This window comes from Lissotriton helveticus, chromosome 9 (assembly GCF_964261635.1).
Source record: "Lissotriton helveticus chromosome 9, aLisHel1.1, whole genome shotgun sequence".
Taxonomy (NCBI): Eukaryota; Metazoa; Chordata; class Amphibia; order Caudata; family Salamandridae; genus Lissotriton; species Lissotriton helveticus.
The window spans coordinates 268,223,769-268,242,185 of NC_136070.1; the positions used below are offsets into that span (position 1 = coordinate 268,223,769).

The 18,417-nt window shown below is 46.9% G+C and overlaps 1 protein-coding gene across 2 annotated transcripts in view; it reads left to right on the forward strand.

The window, feature by feature from the left end:
• CIPC (CLOCK interacting pacemaker) overlaps window positions 1-18,417 on the forward strand; it is an 86,795-nt gene that overhangs the window by 33,300 nt on the left and 35,078 nt on the right. For both annotated transcript variants that reach the window (XM_078659949.1, XM_078659950.1), the window contains exon 3: window positions 8,695-8,864. In XM_078659949.1, coding sequence (XP_078516075.1) covers window positions 8,695-8,864 — 170 coding nt within the window. The remainder of the gene's footprint in view (window positions 1-8,694; window positions 8,865-18,417) is intronic.

Here is an 18,417-nt window from a genome sequence, read left to right on the forward strand (position 1 = left end):
TTCTCCTATGCCCCCATTCCCCTTGCCCAAGCGCCAACTGGTGTAACCATGTCCAGTTTGGAGGAGGTAAGCACATGGGGCCGCTCACCTCACCGTCTCCATCAATTCTGTAGTGTAACCAACCAATCCCTCTACACTTTTTGGGAATTTCCTGGGGGACTTGATATACTACTCGTCCTGCTTCCATACAATGCGTCTTGTCGACCACCCACATGTGTTTGATGGGCACCGAAGAGGTTCCCCACTGTTTCTTAATCTCTCTTGTCGCCACTGCAAATGCGAATATGCAGAAAAGGAATTCTCTGTGGTAAGTCGACATCTCCTGGGATCCTAAAGATTATGAATTGCAGGTTAAATAGACCGATGCCTCTGTGACTGCTGCGAGCTCCCCAGTAATCTTCTGCCAGTAGTCCCTTACTCAGTCCCATCGTCACATCTCAGACATTGGGGTGGAGGAGGTACTGTTCTCATTTTGAACAAGCAGCTGTGATCGTAGTACACCCTGATTAAACCTGTTTTTATGCACTCCCTGGTTATCCTACAGTAGTTCTGTGTTGTGTTTTTTGTATAATTTTGTGGTAGTTAGGTGGTTTAGCAAACGTGCTTTATAAATGATAAATACATAAATGTTGGTTTAAAAGTGCAACCATCTACGTACAGAACCCTTATATTCACTTATTCTAACTGTTCCTTGCCTGATAACGCCGGATACCGATTGTAGAGGGAGCCGAGGGAGCCTGCTGTTGCCCGCTTGCCTGCTTGACTGTTTCTGCCGCTACTCCTCGCCGGACCCGCTTCGCGGGTCCCGCATCGCGGCTAGGAGCTGACTGCAGGACTTTGGGGTGTGTCTGCTCTTCTGACCGGCAGGGCTGCGAGCTAGAAGCGGCGGACTCCAAACTCCAGGAGTCCCCGCGCGCCCGTGGTCATCTGGGCTGCTCTCCCTGCCGGCTCCGCCCCCTTCTGGACGATTAAAGCTGCGTCCCATCTTCTAATCAGCGGATTCCTTGCCTGATAACGCCGGATACCGATTGTAGAGGGAGCCGAGGGAGCCTGCTGTTGCCCGCTTGCCTGCTTGACTGTTTCTGCCGCTACTCCTCGCCGGACCCGCTTCGCGGGTCCCGCATCGCGGCTAGGAGCTGACTGCAGGACTTTGGGGTGTGTCTGCTCTTCTGACCGGCAGGGCTGCGAGCTAGAAGCGGCGGACTCCAAACTCCAGGAGTCCCCGCGCGCCCGTGGTCATCTGGGCTGCTCTCCCTGCCGGCTCCGCCCCCTTCTGGACGATTAAAGCTGCGTCCCATCTTCTAATCAGCGGATTCCTTGCCTGATAACGCCGGATACCGATTGTAGAGGGAGCCGAGGGAGCCTGCTGTTGCCCGCTTGCCTGCTTGACTGTTTCTGCCGCTACTCCTCGCCGGACCCGCTTCGCGGGTCCCGCATCGCGGCTAGGAGCTGACTGCAGGACTTTGGGGTGTGTCTGCTCTTCTGACCGGCAGGGCTGCGAGCTAGAAGCGGCGGACTCCAAACTCCAGGAGTCCCCGCGCGCCCGTGGTCATCTGGGCTGCTCTCCCTGCCGGCTCCGCCCCCTTCTGGACGATTAAAGCTGCGTCCCATCTTCTAATCAGCGGATTCCTTGCCTGATAACGCCGGATACCGATTGTAGAGGGAGCCGAGGGAGCCTGCTGTTGCCCGCTTGCCTGCTTGACTGTTTCTGCCGCTACTCCTCGCCGGACCCGCTTCGCGGGTCCCGCATCGCGGCTAGGAGCTGACTGCAGGACTTTGGGGTGTGTCTGCTCTTCTGACCGGCAGGGCTGCGAGCTAGAAGCGGCGGACTCCAAACTCCAGGAGTCCCCGCGCGCCCGTGGTCATCTGGGCTGCTCTCCCTGCCGGCTCCGCCCCCTTCTGGACGATTAAAGCTGCGTCCCATCTTCTAATCAGCGGATTCCTTGCCTGATAACGCCGGATACCGATTGTAGAGGGAGCCGAGGGAGCCTGCTGTTGCCCGCTTGCCTGCTTGACTGTTTCTGCCGCTACTCCTCGCCGGACCCGCTTCGCGGGTCCCGCATCGCGGCTAGGAGCTGACTGCAGGACTTTGGGGTGTGTCTGCTCTTCTGACCGGCAGGGCTGCGAGCTAGAAGCGGCGGACTCCAAACTCCAGGAGTCCCCGCGCGCCCGTGGTCATCTGGGCTGCTCTCCCTGCCGGCTCCGCCCCTCATAACAGATCACATAGTACAAAAGGGAAGTACCATCCCCGCTGCGCGGGAGCGCGCGGGAGCGCGCCGGGAGAAGCCCGGGACAAGGGCGGGACCGTCTGTGGCCGTCCGGGGCCGAAGGAGGCCGGGCTGGGCCACCACCCCTGGCCTGTGTGACATTCCTTCTTCCACAGTAAGTGACATAGCTTCCCTTGTACACTTTCGTTACTATTATGGCATCTGCTGCAAATACAAGTCCTGTAGCCAGCCATTTAACGTCTCTTCCCACAGAGACTGGGCCTTTGGCAATTGGTCCTTTAGATAAATTTTTTTTTAATCGCTCACTCGTAATAGATAAAGAACTAACTTTGGCAGAGAAGCGTGCCGAGCGCAGGCTTTCTATTGAAATACTTAAGAACACTATGGACAAATTTCCAAACGTAGTCTATCCCACTTTGGTAACCCCTTTATCATCAGTGAGCATCCCGGTTACAAACAGAGACTCTGAGGCCCCGGGGGATAAATCAACTGAGATTGTTGTCGCAGTTTTAAATAACACCAGCGATAGTACATTTGACCAACTATCGCATACTGATGCGGGACCTCATGTTGTATCGTTCAATTCTAAAGCTGGGGCTAAAAGGAAATGTCCAGTTTCTGTTAAAAGGAGTAAAAAAACGGTCCAACCACTACCAAAAATCAGGAAGTTACATAAACTTTTGATCAGTGGGAATCCAGTTAAAGAACCAGTGCTAAGAACAGGATGTGTAACGTCAACTATTCCTACTTCCCAGGATGACCAAGATAAAGTGGACAATTCATGTTCTGTTCCAAAAGAATTAAGCAGTGGTAGCTCTGTACTATTGGCAAACGTGCTTCCGGAATTGGAAAAAATGTTTAGATTGGTACTTATTCCCATTGAGGATAGAATTGCAAAACTCATAGATAGGTTAAACCACTTTGAGCAATCAACATTAGACAATTTCTATTCTACTAAATCCCTGATTAAAAATAGTAGGTTGGAAACAAGCTCAAATTCTCAGATTGAAAATAACCCCCATACCCAGGATAAGGGTAGAAACACACGAAATGGCTCACCTTTACCTTCCAAGAAAAATAAACCCCCAGCTAAAGTTACTACAAATCCACTAGTTAGGGTTGAGAAAGCTATTTCAGGTTCTGAACAATCGCAGTCCAACTTAACACATTTTGTTCAGTCTCCATTACCCCGGCCACAAAATCAACCAGCTGTCGTAGACGTTGTGGCTACTTCATGCCAACAAGTGGGTAAAGCTTCAGCTCTTGTGAGCACAATTTCCGATGCATGTACACCTCCCAACGCCACGAGGGTAGGAAATAGGGACTGTGTTAATAAGTTGGCTGCTAAAGCCATAACAGCTCCCCTTGTTAATAACAAACAGGGGCCGAAACCAGTCCCCCAACTTCCTCCCCAAGTTCCTAAACCTATCCCAACGCCCTTGCAAAAGCCACCTTATAGAAAACCCCCGATTAATCTTACTCCAGACTCCTTCCCCTATGTGGCAGTTCTCATCAACGTACCACCACTACCCCCAGGCCAAAGGGAAAATTTCCAGATGCTTAAAAATAAGACCATGCACTGGTTAAAGGAAAATCGTCCTTTGCCGGGGGACATTGATGGGTTAATAATAGGGGCAAGGAGAATAGACTGGATGGGTTATACACCTAAAACCCTGGGGGGAGACTGTATAGTGGTTAACTTTCAAGACCCTAGGGTGGTGGGATGGATAACAAGGCAAGGATGGGGAATAAATAAGGGCGGTATTGGTATTGTGGACCTCACCTTTTTTTACCCCAGACCATCAAGTGTAACCACAAGCCTATTCAACGAGCCTATAGCCCCCCCAAAGGCCCAATGGCCAGTGACTTCTTTACCACCTCTCCATGCCAGTTTCAATTGTAGCCCACATACATACAACAATCCCCATGTAGGATGGAAGGACCCAGGGTGGGGCTATTGACATACTGGTACTGACAATATAGGTGGAATTATAAGAGAAGCAGAGGAGCTAGGAAGCGTTTGTGGTAACGTCATTACTACAGACACTAAGGAGAATAGTTATGATGCCGGGTGTGTGGTCGATGAATGTGGTTCTAGTTTAGTAACAATGATACCAAATGTCTTACACCCTGTAACAGATGACTTAGCCATGGTCACAGTTGATGACCCAGAAAGGCTGGTAAACCTAACGGGGTTATCGATGTCGCCTCATGAATCTCCAACTGCTAAATCTAGGGATGGGACAAATGTAGATATTGGTACTTTTTTGTCTTGGAATGTCGCCGGATTGGCTAGCAAGTTGGATTCCCAACTTTGGGTGGATTTTATAAGTGGTTTTGATATTTGTTGTTTTCAAGAAACCTGGGCTTGTGATCCATTATTTTGCTTAGGTTACTTGAATTACTATATACCTGCCACAAAAGGGGGAAGAGGGAGGCCAAAGGGTGGCCTATCTGTGTGGGTTAGACAGGGTTTGTTTATTGATATAAAAATCCTAGATAAGGGAAACAGTGATTTACAAGCTCTTAGAATCTCTGTTGTAAATGGTGCACCAATAGATTTATATAATGTCTATGTGAGAGGTGGTAAAGAAGTTAATCCATCTATAATTGAGTTGTTGTCCGACGCTATGGAGGTTAATTCACAGGGTAACCTAAAGATATTGGCTGGTGACCTAAATAGGACCTTTGAACCCTTGACCTGCACAAATGCACTAATTGAGAGTGAAGAGGACAATCAATGGGGAGTACCTTCCTTAAATTTACAACCTGTGAAGCGATGGACTAAAGAGATTCTCCTATTAAATGGTATATGTTTGGAACACAGTCTAAGAGCCCTCAATGGTAGGACTCCCGGGGATAAGGAGGGCAGTTTTACCTTTGATAATGGTATTAATAGGAGCCGAATTGACTATATATTATGTAGTCTCCAGCTGTGGAATGGGGTTGTTGACATGGCAGTCATGCCCCGGGTTGAAAGTGATCACAACCCTTTATGTGTGTCACACAAGTGGTGGAATGTAGGTTCAGGTAATCTGAATGATACACATAACGAAGCTCCTCTGTTAAGTAACGATGAGCGAAGGTTAAAATGGCCCAAGGTGAATGCAAATGATGTCACCATGACATACATAATTCATATGGTAGATTGTGCTATTTCTGCGATTGAAGCCGTGGCTCTAGTAGTTCCTGGGGACAATGCCATCACAGAAATCCACAATAAGTTATTCTCCGCCTTGAGACCATGTTTTTTTATAAAGCAAAGAAAAGGGAAGAAAATTAAAGAAGTGGGTAGGTGGTTCGATAACCATTGTAGAGCAGCACGTCTAGACCTGGGGCATGCGTTAAGGAACAGGGACCTTGCAGCAGTCAGATTGAACAGGAAACTGTATAAAGCAGCAATATATCGTGCAAAAAGGAAATGGGATGAAGACCATTGGGCCCAATTAAAAGAAGCCTCTGATAACAAAGACCCAATGTTATTTTGGAAAATTATTAAGTGGGGTAGTGGTGTGGGCCCTGCAAAACCCGACAATAATGTACCAGTGGAAGCCTGGGTTGACTATTTTGGGCCTCAGTACATGGAAAGTAACAAGTCTACGATAGCTGATGAAATAACACCGGTATATGCAACTGAAGATCTGTTTTCCCTTAGTGAAGTGGTAATTGCCATTAACTCTGCGAAAAGCGGGAGGGCGCCTGGCCCAGATGGTATCCCCCCTGATATTTTTAAACACGATGTGGCCAGATGGGCGAGATACATCCACCTTGTATCAAACGCATTAGCTAAGGGGGCAGTGGTTCCAGATATCTGGAAATGTGCTACCATTATCCCCGTCCATAAGAAGGGCGACCGCTCATTGCCTGCTAATTACAGGCCTATAAGCCTAATAGCCACCGTGCAGAAGATAGTCGGGAGAATGGTAACCAACCAGCTGATGGACTGGGTAGAAGACAATAGTGCCCTCTCCCCATACCAGGCGGGATTTAGGCGTGCTACTAGCACCATCGACCAGGTCTTTCGCTTTACAATATTGCGGTGGAAGACCGTTGAGCTGGGGAGGGGCAGCCTGTATGTCGCGTTCGTTGATCTACGGGCTGCGTTTGATCTAGTCCCCAGGCATAAATTATGGTCGGTGCTTCAAAAGCTGGGGATTCCTGCAGAATTGCTAACCTTAATTATGCAACTGCACGAATCCAATTATGCCAGAGTCCAATGGGGAGGAAGTAGCGAGATAACGGTGGACTTTCCTGTCCAAAGGGGTGTTAGGCAGGGATGTTCCATGGCCCCTTTACTTTTCTCGTTATTCATTAATGGGATAGTCGAGAGAATGTTAAGGGCTAGTGTTGATGCCCCATCGTTAGCGAACATCAGGGTCCCTATCCTGATGTTCGCTGACGACACTCTTATTTTGTCAAAGACTCCTATGGGGCTACAACGCGCATTAGGCATCTTCGATGCTTTTTGCCTGGAGCATGGGCTAGAGGTAAATGTTGGAAAAACCAAACTAATGGCCTTCACTGCCGGACGCAGAAGCGATCCTAAAATTACCCTAAATAACAGTAGGCTTGATATAGTCAAGGAATTTACATACCTGGGAGTGCAGATTGCGGGGGGAAAAGGCTGGACGCATCACGTCAATAAAGTTGTCCTAAAGCACCAGCAGTTATCGGGGGCCCTAAGGGGGGAACACCGTAAATCAAAAACAAAACCTATAAAACCCGCTTTGGCGGTGTACGATGCGAAGGTTTTGGGTGCCACCTTATACGGCGCAGAACTATGGGCTTGGAATTGTCTGACGGCTCTTCAGACATCGGAGAACAAGTTTATGCGCGGTATTACAGGACTCCCCCAGAGCACCCCCCTAATCCCATTGTTTCTGGAGCTTGGCAGACGCACAATTATTGACAGAGCTCGTCTGCGGCCAGTCCTTTACTGGAGGCGCCTTTGGACGACTCCGGAAATAAGGCAGTATGCTGAGAGCTTTCTTTGGATTATCGGGGAAGACATCTTCCACAAAATAAAATGGTTAAAACATCTGAAAACCATGTTGGAAAATCTAGGGTTTTCAAATCTTTGGAATAACCCTGAGGGAGAGACGTTCCCGAGTAAAGAAGCTCTTAAAAATCAATATTGGGATTGGGTGAGTGGCAAGATGCTGAATGACAATAGGGCAGATTCTATGTCTGGCCGTTTTCTGGAGACCAAAATTTTACCTGTCTTGGAAAACTATTGGGATAATGTTACGGTTCCAGTGGACAGGAAACTTGTCTTCCAGTTGAGGTCAGGATCTATTCCACTCAAGAAATTGACATCCGGTTGGCACAGACCCACTGATAGCCTGTGTCCTGCCTGCGAAAATGCTGAGGAGAGCCTTGGCCACTTTCTTTTTTCATGCGAAGCCTATGCGAAACCAAGGAGGAAATGGCTGTCGCCGGTTTGTAAAAATTTGGGGACACGTGAAAGTACAGTGGCTTTAAGGATCCTATGCACAACACAGCAGGATTCGATAGTCATGGGTGTCGCCAAATACATGGGTTGGGCGTGGGCTATAAGAAGACGGTTCTTGGGGGGTTGTATGTAATTTGGTATTCCTTTTTAGTTTTCATGTATCAGGCATTTTATTGTTTTATTTGTGATTTTGTATGAGCTTATTGTGTTTAATGGATTTCTTATTCTGTATCATGTATATTGTAAATATTTTGATTTTAAGTGCTTTTATGAGAATTGTCTCGAATAAAGCTTATACAAACAAACAAACAATATATTGTCTGACCCTTGCTGATCACAAATTGGTTGAGCGATAGACCAACTGTTACGGATAACACTAATAACAGTCCTTTGTTTCTTTTAGACACTCTTTCAACACACTTCTTCCTGTAAACTGGTCATTGATATTGAAAATACAAAGCTGCCTATTAGGTGTCCTTCCTCTAGTAAACTAGATATTGAGAGAGCAAGATCTTCAGTTACACATCTCGTAATCAACAGCATCTTGCTTCTTGTAAGACGTTATTGATTTAAGAGATCATTTTACAGAGCTCACTGTTAATAGTTTCTTGCTTCTCTTAAGCTGACCACAGTGGGAGACCACCTCTTACGGAACTCACGTTTAACAAGCCATTGATACTACTTTTTTAGCTATAGCAAGAGGCTTATTTTGCAGATTTTCTAATTGTCGGGTGCTAGACTGGGGGGGCCCGCTACAAGGGAAGACTTAATAGATCTTAGTAATGATACCCTCTTTCTCCTTTTGAGTTTTTTATCAATAGTGAGATAATACCCCTTACATTGCTTCCAACAAATTTGTACTGTTCATGTAAGCTATTTATTGACCACGAAAGATGATATTTATTCATGCCTTTGTCGTGCTTTGTTAGCAGAGTTTTTCAATTAGTAAATTACTCTGCAAGACTGATCACAACTATTCTAGAACACCTGCTAACTGAGTTTTACTTCTCCTAGATGGGGCTTCAGACTGCCAGAGCTCGTTGGAGCCGGTGGATTCAGAGGACGTGAGGGGTGTCTTGTGCTGGAGTGCCAAGGATGGAACAGTCCAGGCCCCTGGTACGAAGAATGGTTCTTTCACTGGCCTATCACCTGTGCTTATGATGAAGAATGTATTCTTCAGACAGGTAAGAATGAAGAAGTAATTGTGAATTGAGGTTCCCTGCACCTCTTTTCCATTGTATATCGTTTTCTCAAATGGCATGTAAGGTGCGGCTGAAGTGTCAGTTTATATCTCATGTGACATGTTACTGTACAGCTGAATAGCCAACACTGGAGTAGTCTTGGCGATAAAATATCCAAAATCTTGTATCACTTTAGACGTTGGACTTGGACTTGGAACACTATGTCACTCAACTACACAGCAGTTCAAGAACACCAGAAATTCTGTTGCTTCCATTATCAAAATTGAAAAGTTGGTCCTTCAATCAATTAGAACGTACATTTGTAATGTTGCAGGATTGGGTCAGCATGCCTTGTGGTTGCTGGAGTTAAAACTCATAACGCTGTTTTTCCGAAAGCTTCGGTTATAAAGGTATGTCCTGCGTGTACTCATGAGCCTTCTAGATTGGAACCATTCACATTACGGCTTTAGCTTTGAATGCTCACTTTTTAGGAATGTATATAGAGCGAGTGAAGAATACCATTAAACTCCATTTCCGTTCAACTCCCCTTGATTGGATTCTTGGGTTACTTTTCTTCGTGAGTGTTATAATTTCACGTCATGCATTTGATCACGGTGAACAGGTGGTTGGTTACTTTCACATCGTTCTCCAAAGCATCCTGCTTGATTGGTTTGGTTAATTTATCTTGCGGTTAAAGTTTGCTGATATCATCATTTGCTTTACACATTATCTGTTGGCTGACGTAACGGTTTGGAGCTCCTAGAGTTTAACCTAACAAAACATCTTTCTGTATGGTGGGTCTCCTCTTGCTTTTTTATGTTGCATAGTATATGCTTCACTTTCTTACTTTTTCTTTGAGTGCTTTGTTTTATTTATAAGAATGTGCTAAATACTGAATGTATTTTCCCTGTTTCTTTACTTTGTTTCCAGTTGCCCCTGTAGAAGGGATCATCAGATTCTAAAATGCATTGGGCGTGTTTTAAATAAAGAAAACTTCTTTGGATTTCTATATCTCTCTGAATATTAAGGCATTTTATGCCATTTTGTATTTTCTTGAAATTCAGGGAAATAATTGTGATTAACAATAAAAAGTATATATTGGTTACTTTGATCAATACCATAAAGGATGTAAAAGTTTGTTTTGTTTTACTAGTAATCAAAAGCTGCGATAAATTCAAAGGCCTATTCTACACCACATGGAGCATCACTATCCCTATAGACACCGGCCTCAGGAGGGCGTGGTGCATGTACCAAAGGCTTTGGTTCATGACTTGCAGAGTGTATTGCAGGGTTATTACGAGAGATTTCCGGAATCCTCTGAGGCTACATCACCAACACAACCAATTCAGTCTCCACAATCTCCTCGAGTTCAACCTTTTACTCCGCGCACACCGAATAATTTCCCGTTGGTGCATAGACCAAAAAGAACACCAGCATCAAGCATTGCAGTTCTGTCTGCAGCTGATGTAATGTCTTTCAACAAGGAAAGGAAGAAGATCCCAGAAGACCACAGTGCAACTAATGAATGGGATGACTACCTGCTACCAGCACCATCACCTCCAGCTCCTCATCTTTTGGATTTCCTTCCTGATGACATGGGAGGTTTTCATACTCAAAATATGCTAATGGGGAGAGCAGCAAAACAATCTGATTTACTAATGCCAGTAAAGCAATTGGATTGTTTTTCCTTATGACTTTAAGGAGCCAGCTAGAAAATCCATCGGAGCTAACCCGGTTGTAGATTTTATCTGGGATGAATTTGAGAAAATATAATCGGGTTGGATAAGAAATATTAGGCAACAGGAAACTCACCAGCTTGTTTGATGGGACATCTTAAGCCAGAGTCTATCATAACACAAGCATTGCAGCACCACTCCAAGAACCCCTCTATGGCCTTCTCAATCCCACCTGATAGGGAGTATAGGTGTTTCGGTAACATAGTTTTTTCACAAGACCAACTACTACAGTTAGAGCAACCAATTCTCCAGAGCCAAGGAAGGATTCTGCAGGAAGGTGAAAGAACCTTTTTAGAAATGGATTGTGCAATGGATATCGCGTCTACAGACTTTCGACAATTGGCAGGTGTTGCTGTGCTCCGCAGACACGGATGGTTAAAATACTGTCTTTTATCAAGCAAACAGCAAGGAGGAAGCAAACTTCCCAAGAAAGAGTCACATGTAGATAAGTGACAAAACGAAGTTGCTAGTTTCAGAAGCAATTTGTGCCCGAATAACCAGCTATTTTGAGCATTGGAAATGAATAACAGGCATGTGGGTTGTAGACCTAATCTCCTGTGGCCATAAATGGAATTGACAAAAAGGCCACCTCATACACATCTGGCAGGGTCAACCCCACCTCGACAACAACTACAATTAGAATATCTTCACCATGCTCAGGAAAGGTGTTATAGAAAGAGTACCCCGCAACGAGAAAGGAATGAGGTTGTATTCCTGCTTTTTAATGAAGAAAAAGACTGGGTAATTGAGGCCTACTTTGGACCTAAGAGCATGGAAAGCAGAGCAAGTTCACTCTAGAGTCTCTTAGGAAGAAAAGAAGCACTGCATGCATTGTTGACAGCAAAGGCTGTTTATCAGTGGAGCAGTGAAGGCAATGTTCCCTGCGAAGGGCGCAAACACACTGCAGCAGTGGACTTTGCTTTATCTTCATCAGGCGATTTATAGTATCTGTCAAGTGTGCTGGCAGTAGGTCAGACCATCTGGTAGAATCTCGTGCAATAATCTGGTCGAAGGACCTTCTGTAAAGTGGGAGACCTTATTGATTAAATCTTATCAGAAATTAGAATTTCTGACATAAGTTTAGGAATGTCTGACCTAGATTATGTGCATCTAGGTTTGCGTCCCAGATGTTTCTTTATGAACATATCAGACTACACTATTTCAGCTATGTTTCTATTTGTTCTTAGTTAACCTTGACATAAAGAAAAGTAGACATTTAACCCAGACGAATGTTGCATCAGGTATATCTGTGTGTTAAGTGAATTTACTTGACACTTTCATAGTTCTGCGAAAGATACCAGAAGATGACAACTGACAGACATGACACTGATTCTGTATATCTCGGGCAAGATGGCAACTTCTATTGTCTAAGATTGAGACGATGGCGCCCTCCATTTTCTAAAATGAAGTTGGGCTTACATAAAATGGAGTCAGACCTTAGGGGCATTACGCCTTACAACCTCCAGTTCCTAAACCACAGAGACTACATGACAACTCTAGATCTCCAGGATGCCAATTTCACATTCCCCCTTCATCCAAAGCAACGACAATTCTTAATATTCAGGGTAGCCAGCATTCAGTATCAGTTCAAAGTCCGCCCATTTGGATTCCAATTGCTCTCTGCTTTTTCACATAATGTCTAGCTCCAGTAGCAGCTCATTTAAAACAGAAAGGCTATCAAACGTTCCCATAGCTCGATGGCTGGTTGATAAAAGCTCCTACTTGTCAGGAGGCTTCCAAAGGAAAACGGCCTGCCTAACTATTCAGAAAATGAGGCTTGACTCTCAACTCAGAAAAATTATCACTTAACCTATCAATATCCATAATGTTTTTGGGAGTCATTTTAGACACCATTCAGGACAAAGAAAATTAACAGAAGACAGTCAAATCAGCCTCAAGCTTTTAGCGGAGAAGCTGATTCAAACAAAGTCCGTTTCAGTTCAGCTCTTCAAATCCCTCAGGGGGGAGCGAAGCTTGGACGGTGACAAAGCTGGTCACCTAGCGGCGGAGCTCCTGTTTTCCGCAGGCCGCTGGAGCTGTTTTCGGCTTGTATCCTGCAGTGCCCCAACCTCCCATAAACTGGGGCACCTGAAGACCTCCTTCTTGCTATGTAGAGGACCTGACAGACCTGAGCGGCCGTGCCAATCGCGCATGGGGTGACTGGGGAGAGCGGCCGCCAGGCCCAGCCCACTCTCTGGCCTGCCAGCGACTTGGATTTAGCGTACCTCCTACATGGGCCGCCTGCCCCCTGTATTCCTGCATCTCGGCCCTCCATTATCACTGTTGCCTTCCACTGCTTTTGCGGCCTCTTTCAAGCCCGAGGGGGTTGCTGTGGCCTGCCAGCAGCGGGGCCTGTCGGCGGGGAGCCAGCATGGGTGCGGCACTGCCCCTTTGACATCACACATGCTGCCTTTTGTTTTCTGATGCCTCCGAACCTGGACCCTCCATTCGAACTGGACCCACCATCTGGATCTGGGACCCTGCAGCCAGCGGTGAGACCCACTTCAGCAGGGACGTCCTACCCTTCACATTGGACCCTCCGCCACCCCCCCAACCTCTGTGGTCCGGGGAGCCGAACCAACACGACTGTGGCTCTGTGACCAGTAGGGGCAATAACATTCTCATAGGGCCTGGGGCCCGATGTGCCAGTCCTGCTGGCTCTCGTCATTTAATGGCCGTGTTTCCTGGAGTGTGGCGCAGGGACCTAATGGTGAACATGAGGGACAGCCCAGTTGCCGGTGCTCTACGGAAAGTCCCCTGTGCAGCCTACGGGGGCTGGCGCACCCTCTCCTTTTACAAACTGCCCTCCCTTCGGCATCTTCTGCCTGTTGCCCTCGGCCTGGTCAGATTTGGCCTGCCGTCTTCTGGTGCCAGGAGGTCTTTCAGGTCTTTCACATTGGTTCTGGGGCCTGACAGCTGCCTCTGTCCCTCTTGTGTCCTCACGGATGCAACATCCTCAAGGAAGGGCCTCCCTATCTATACTGGAGCCTGGAGCTACCCCACGCTGGGTAGCCCCCACTGGCCCTCGCTTTACCGGGCTGACCCACGGAGAGCCCTTTCCCTCCATTGTGCTCTCACACCTAGCCTGCTGCTGGGTTGTTGACAAGGGGCCCCTCAAACCCACTCCCTTCCGTGCCACACCCAGCTCCTCCTGCTCATGGGCTCCCGGCAGTTGCATTTTTAATGAGGCCCTGGCCCAACACAAGACTCTTCCCTCCTCTCCCCAACACACACACAATTGGCCCCACTGATGGACCGCATCTTGCAGAAAGTCATGGTGGTCTGCCACAGCTGGAACTCTTGGACGCCAGGATAGCTAACCTCAATACAGTCATGATATCCATCAGGACGGAAATGGGGGTGTTCCTGCATTGACTGAGTGGTGAACCAGATCGAAGAGCTAGAGCTTCAGATGACTATTGTTGAGCACCGTAAGTGTAAGCTTTGACGTCTCAGCCGCAAGGTCAGCGACCTCAAGTACAGGGGCTAGAGGAACAGCATCCTTATTTTCAGCTACCAGGAGGGGGTGGAGCAGGATGATGCAGGTGCTTCCTTTGTGACATCCTTATAGGCCTGTCCTTCACCCCTGCCACGATGTTTGATAGTACTGTTTATGTTCTTTGCTGTTCCCTTCCTTTTACCAAGTTTTTGTGCCTTTGAACCTTTGTTAGGGGGTTTATGAGGGGAACCTGCGCCCCCGTCCCATCCTGTTTTTGTCTCTGGCCACGGTCGGGCATTCAGGACCCGGTGGATCCATAGGTTCTCAACTTCCCCGACTAAAGTGTTCTTGGTTCCCCACCCTGTCCCTCCCTCTTTTCTTTACCATTTAAGGTAGGCGCGCCCTCCCTCTTAGCCCTAGTGCTCCTGTACCCAGCCACGCTTTCCTCCTTGCTTGTGAGTGTAGACTCCTCTCACTGGCCCGATTCCCATAACCTCAGGCGCGATTGGGTTGACAGGGTTATTCATAGCAGGCGTGCCCCTCGATTGCCCCCCGGGGATGCACCCCTACAGCGCTAAAGCAGGGTGGCCATCTTGCTGTGCCGCTCTCTACCTTGCACGGTGGACTTGGACGGACCTGGTGGAGAGGTACGTTTTCTTCTGCCTCAGGTCCATGAACAGAGTTGTTTGTGTGGGCTCGATATAAACCCCTGTAGGGGCCAAGGCACTTTACTCTTCCAGCTCAACCATGTCCTTGCCGGTTGGGGCTCCGTGCCCGTCCTGCTGGGTGGCGACTGAAACTTGGCTGTGGACGCTGCCCTTGACCGCACCAGCCACGGCTATTGTGCGAGACATCCAGGAAGACCGTGGTCTACTCAACATCTTTCACTATGCGGGTGACACTTTGCTGATGCTGTTGTACCTCCTGAGACCCCTTTCAGGTCTTTTTGTCCTCGTGGGCAGGTATGCGCTGATTGCAGGATATCAGAGCAATTAACAAAATGGCGAGGTGCTGCCCATCTCCCAGTCCACCACGGTTGCTGTTGTTTTTGTTAAATGCCATCCCGCCTCAAATACCTGGGCATCCTTGCTAGTTGGGGGGTCGGCGGCACATGTGACGAGGGACAACATTGGGACCCAGCTGTAGCGGACACACCTGTTTTTTTCAAAATAGACACACCTAAATCTCTTGCCCAGTGGGAGAGTACAGCCTGTCAAGATGGCAAACCTCCTGCGGGTCATGTACGTGTTGGCATGTTGCCGCTCCATGTCCTTCTTTCCCTGTTCTGGTATATTGGCAAGCTTATTAAGGGATTTACATAGGGTGCTGCCAGGCCATGGCTGGCGATCCATGAGCTGGTTGCCCACAGGAAGTGCAAGGGTCTGGGCTGCCCTCTGTGCCCCAGGGAGACAGGCCCTACAGGATCGTCCGGCGATGCTCCTGCAGTGTCTCCTAGAGCAGGTGCAGGACCTTCCGATAGAGTATATTTAGTATGCGGGGACAGCAGGCTTCCAATTGCACTTAGGCTGCACAATGATGGGTCTTTTAGTTAGGATTTAAGCAGGATTATAGATCCTGTTACAGAGCCTAGAGGAAAGGAGTCTAATCTGCTATGTTGCTAGGCCACACACTCCAGTATATTTTATAGTTGCTGAGATATTTCCAGAATACAACTTTTTTGACCATGGCTCTTCTGTTAATAAAATTCATCATTCACCTCTGCCGTTGGCCTTTAAATAGTAATACTAGACCTCCATGTTTCTGGTCAGACTTGCAATGTAGCTACGTGGGCTTATGATGTGTTTACAGAAATCTGTGTGCCATTTGTGGGTCACAGGTTATAATTTTGGTGGTCTCCTCTTTCTCAGGTCTAGAAAACAAGTATCATTTAGTTACTAACACCATGTCTGGATGTTGCTAGAAATCTAATACTCTGACAGAGCGTTCTAAATAACTGACAAGATCTTACTGTAATGCATCTTCACATTAGTACAGTAAGCAGCCCTTCTAGAAGGTAACCATTAAAAGGAATGTGTTGACCCAGTATCCCGCAGAACCTGGGAAATCTAGTGGTATGCAACAACAATTAGTTCTGTTGGGGAAGTAATATTTCTTTTACAGAACATTATTTAGTCCCATACGTTATTCGGGATTTGACAAATAAATTGTGCATCAGAAGGAAGCAAATGATAATATAAGATACCAAATTGAGATTTTAAGACCCGGTATATTACTAATCATATATCGTGAAGTAATGCAAATAAGAACTTACCACAGGACCACACAGGACTGTTGCGTAACATATACAGTAACAAAATGGAAAATACAGAAATGAACAAATATTAGGATTAAAACATAATAAACCCATATGACGTTACACAAATTTTCATAAATGATTCATTAGGGTGTCCCAAGAAAACATATGTCTGTACAAGCCGATGTCATTTTTAGGTCTCGCTAGAGCCAGTGCATGTGCTGCTCTGCGAGACATTTAATATAAGCTTTAAAAAGTGCTACCAGGCTGGCCTATCGCTTGCGTTCATGCGAGCAACCGCCATCTGTCTTTGATCACGATCACTTTCGCGGGCCGTGCGGCCAATGCTTGTTTTTCTTCTTCACTCGTCCCATTTGCCAGTCGTTGAGGCTTCCTTCTGACCCCCTCTTATTGTTGCTTGCCCGTTTTTGCAGGACTTCATGACTACTTCTATTTGAATTCTCCTCTGATCTGGTGTGTTCAATATGATCGGTCTTGTTGCTCCCCCACAAAAAGACACTGCTTAGCGACCATCTGGTTTGTTTTTTAGGTCGCGCCTGCGAATGCAGGGGCGAAAGCCCCTGCTGTCGCAAAGCGATCTATTGCAATCATTTCAGTCCTTTTCCCGTTCAAGGACTAGGCAGAGACAACAGACTGTCACGAGCACGCAGCCGGCCGGGATCGGATCAGGTCACGCGCTCCGATCCCGGCCGGCTGTTCACAACACATGCACACATGCACACGCAGGCACAGGCAGGCACACACGCAGGCACAGGCAGGCACACACGCAGGCACAGGCAGGCACACACGCAGGCACAGGCAGGCACACACGCAGGAACAGGCAGGCACACACGCAGGCACAGGCAGGCACACACAACACACACACACAGACAGACGCACGCACACACATCCCCCTCCCCCCAACTCACCGGGCTCTTTTAGTGTGTTCCGTGTCTCTGTCTCTCGTCAGCCAGGGGGTCAGTCTCGATCCTCGATCTCCCTCCGCAGCGCTGGTCTTCACCCGGGCCCCCTCCTGGGACCCGGGACTTCAGATGCCGCAGTCCGCTTTGGCGCCGGGGCTCGGAGCGCGCATGCGCCGGCAGCCCCCGCCCTCTCACGCTCAGCCCGGGCTGCTTGCGGTTTCGTAGGTGAGTGATGTCATCGCTTTGGCCATTATGTCTGAGTGTATTTTTCAAACTTATTCTAACATATATAATGTAACTCTTACGCACATTATATTTATTTGAGGATGAATCAGACTCAGATAAAGGGAACTAATATTATTTTAGCGTCTCCTGTAAGCCGACGGTAGGACGTACATTACTAATAGAAAGTGATGATGTACTTTATTACGGACTGAAAATTGCTCGTTGATCGACGAAATTAATAATTCATTATAATTTATACTATTGCATTAGATAATGCATAAGTAGGTACAAATACTATTGGGAGAACTGATTGCCTAGGTAATACGTTTCTTTCCTGTATTAGTGGGTTCTTTTTACCGTTTCAAGATGGCGCCTATTTTGTTTTCGACTTTATAAACAGCTTCTGTAATGGCGCACGGGGAGCACGCCATGTAATACAGTTAGAGACTGATACGGTGCAAACAGTTGATATTTTGCGATTAGCTCTTTATGGGATTTATTTATGCTCTACAACTAGTATCTATGACCGGTAGGTTATATCTACGTAAACGGTACTATTGATTACGGACAATTTCCTGTGAGATTTTGAACACGGAATGGGGCTTATGGGGTTTGAATGTTAATGGATGTATTTAGGATATACACGTTATTCCTATTTTTGCATACAGGACTGACGGATAGGAGTTATTGGATCGATATTGAGTTTTCTTGTTGCTGACCTCGAATTATAGGTGAGCAATATAGGGTTGCTGTTGATAGTGGAGTATATTCGTTCTGGGGTGTATATTTACCCCCTGTTTCTATTTTCAGGTTACCTTTTGGAAATTAAATATTTATGATTTAGTCAATATTATGGAGTGAGGAATAACTGAAGAATTCGGGTGAGCATTATAGTAAGGGATATTGAGTCACCTATACTTTTTGAAGCCGAATTACTGGTGTCTTTTTAAGGGGTAGTGATACTTGATTATGAACTCAG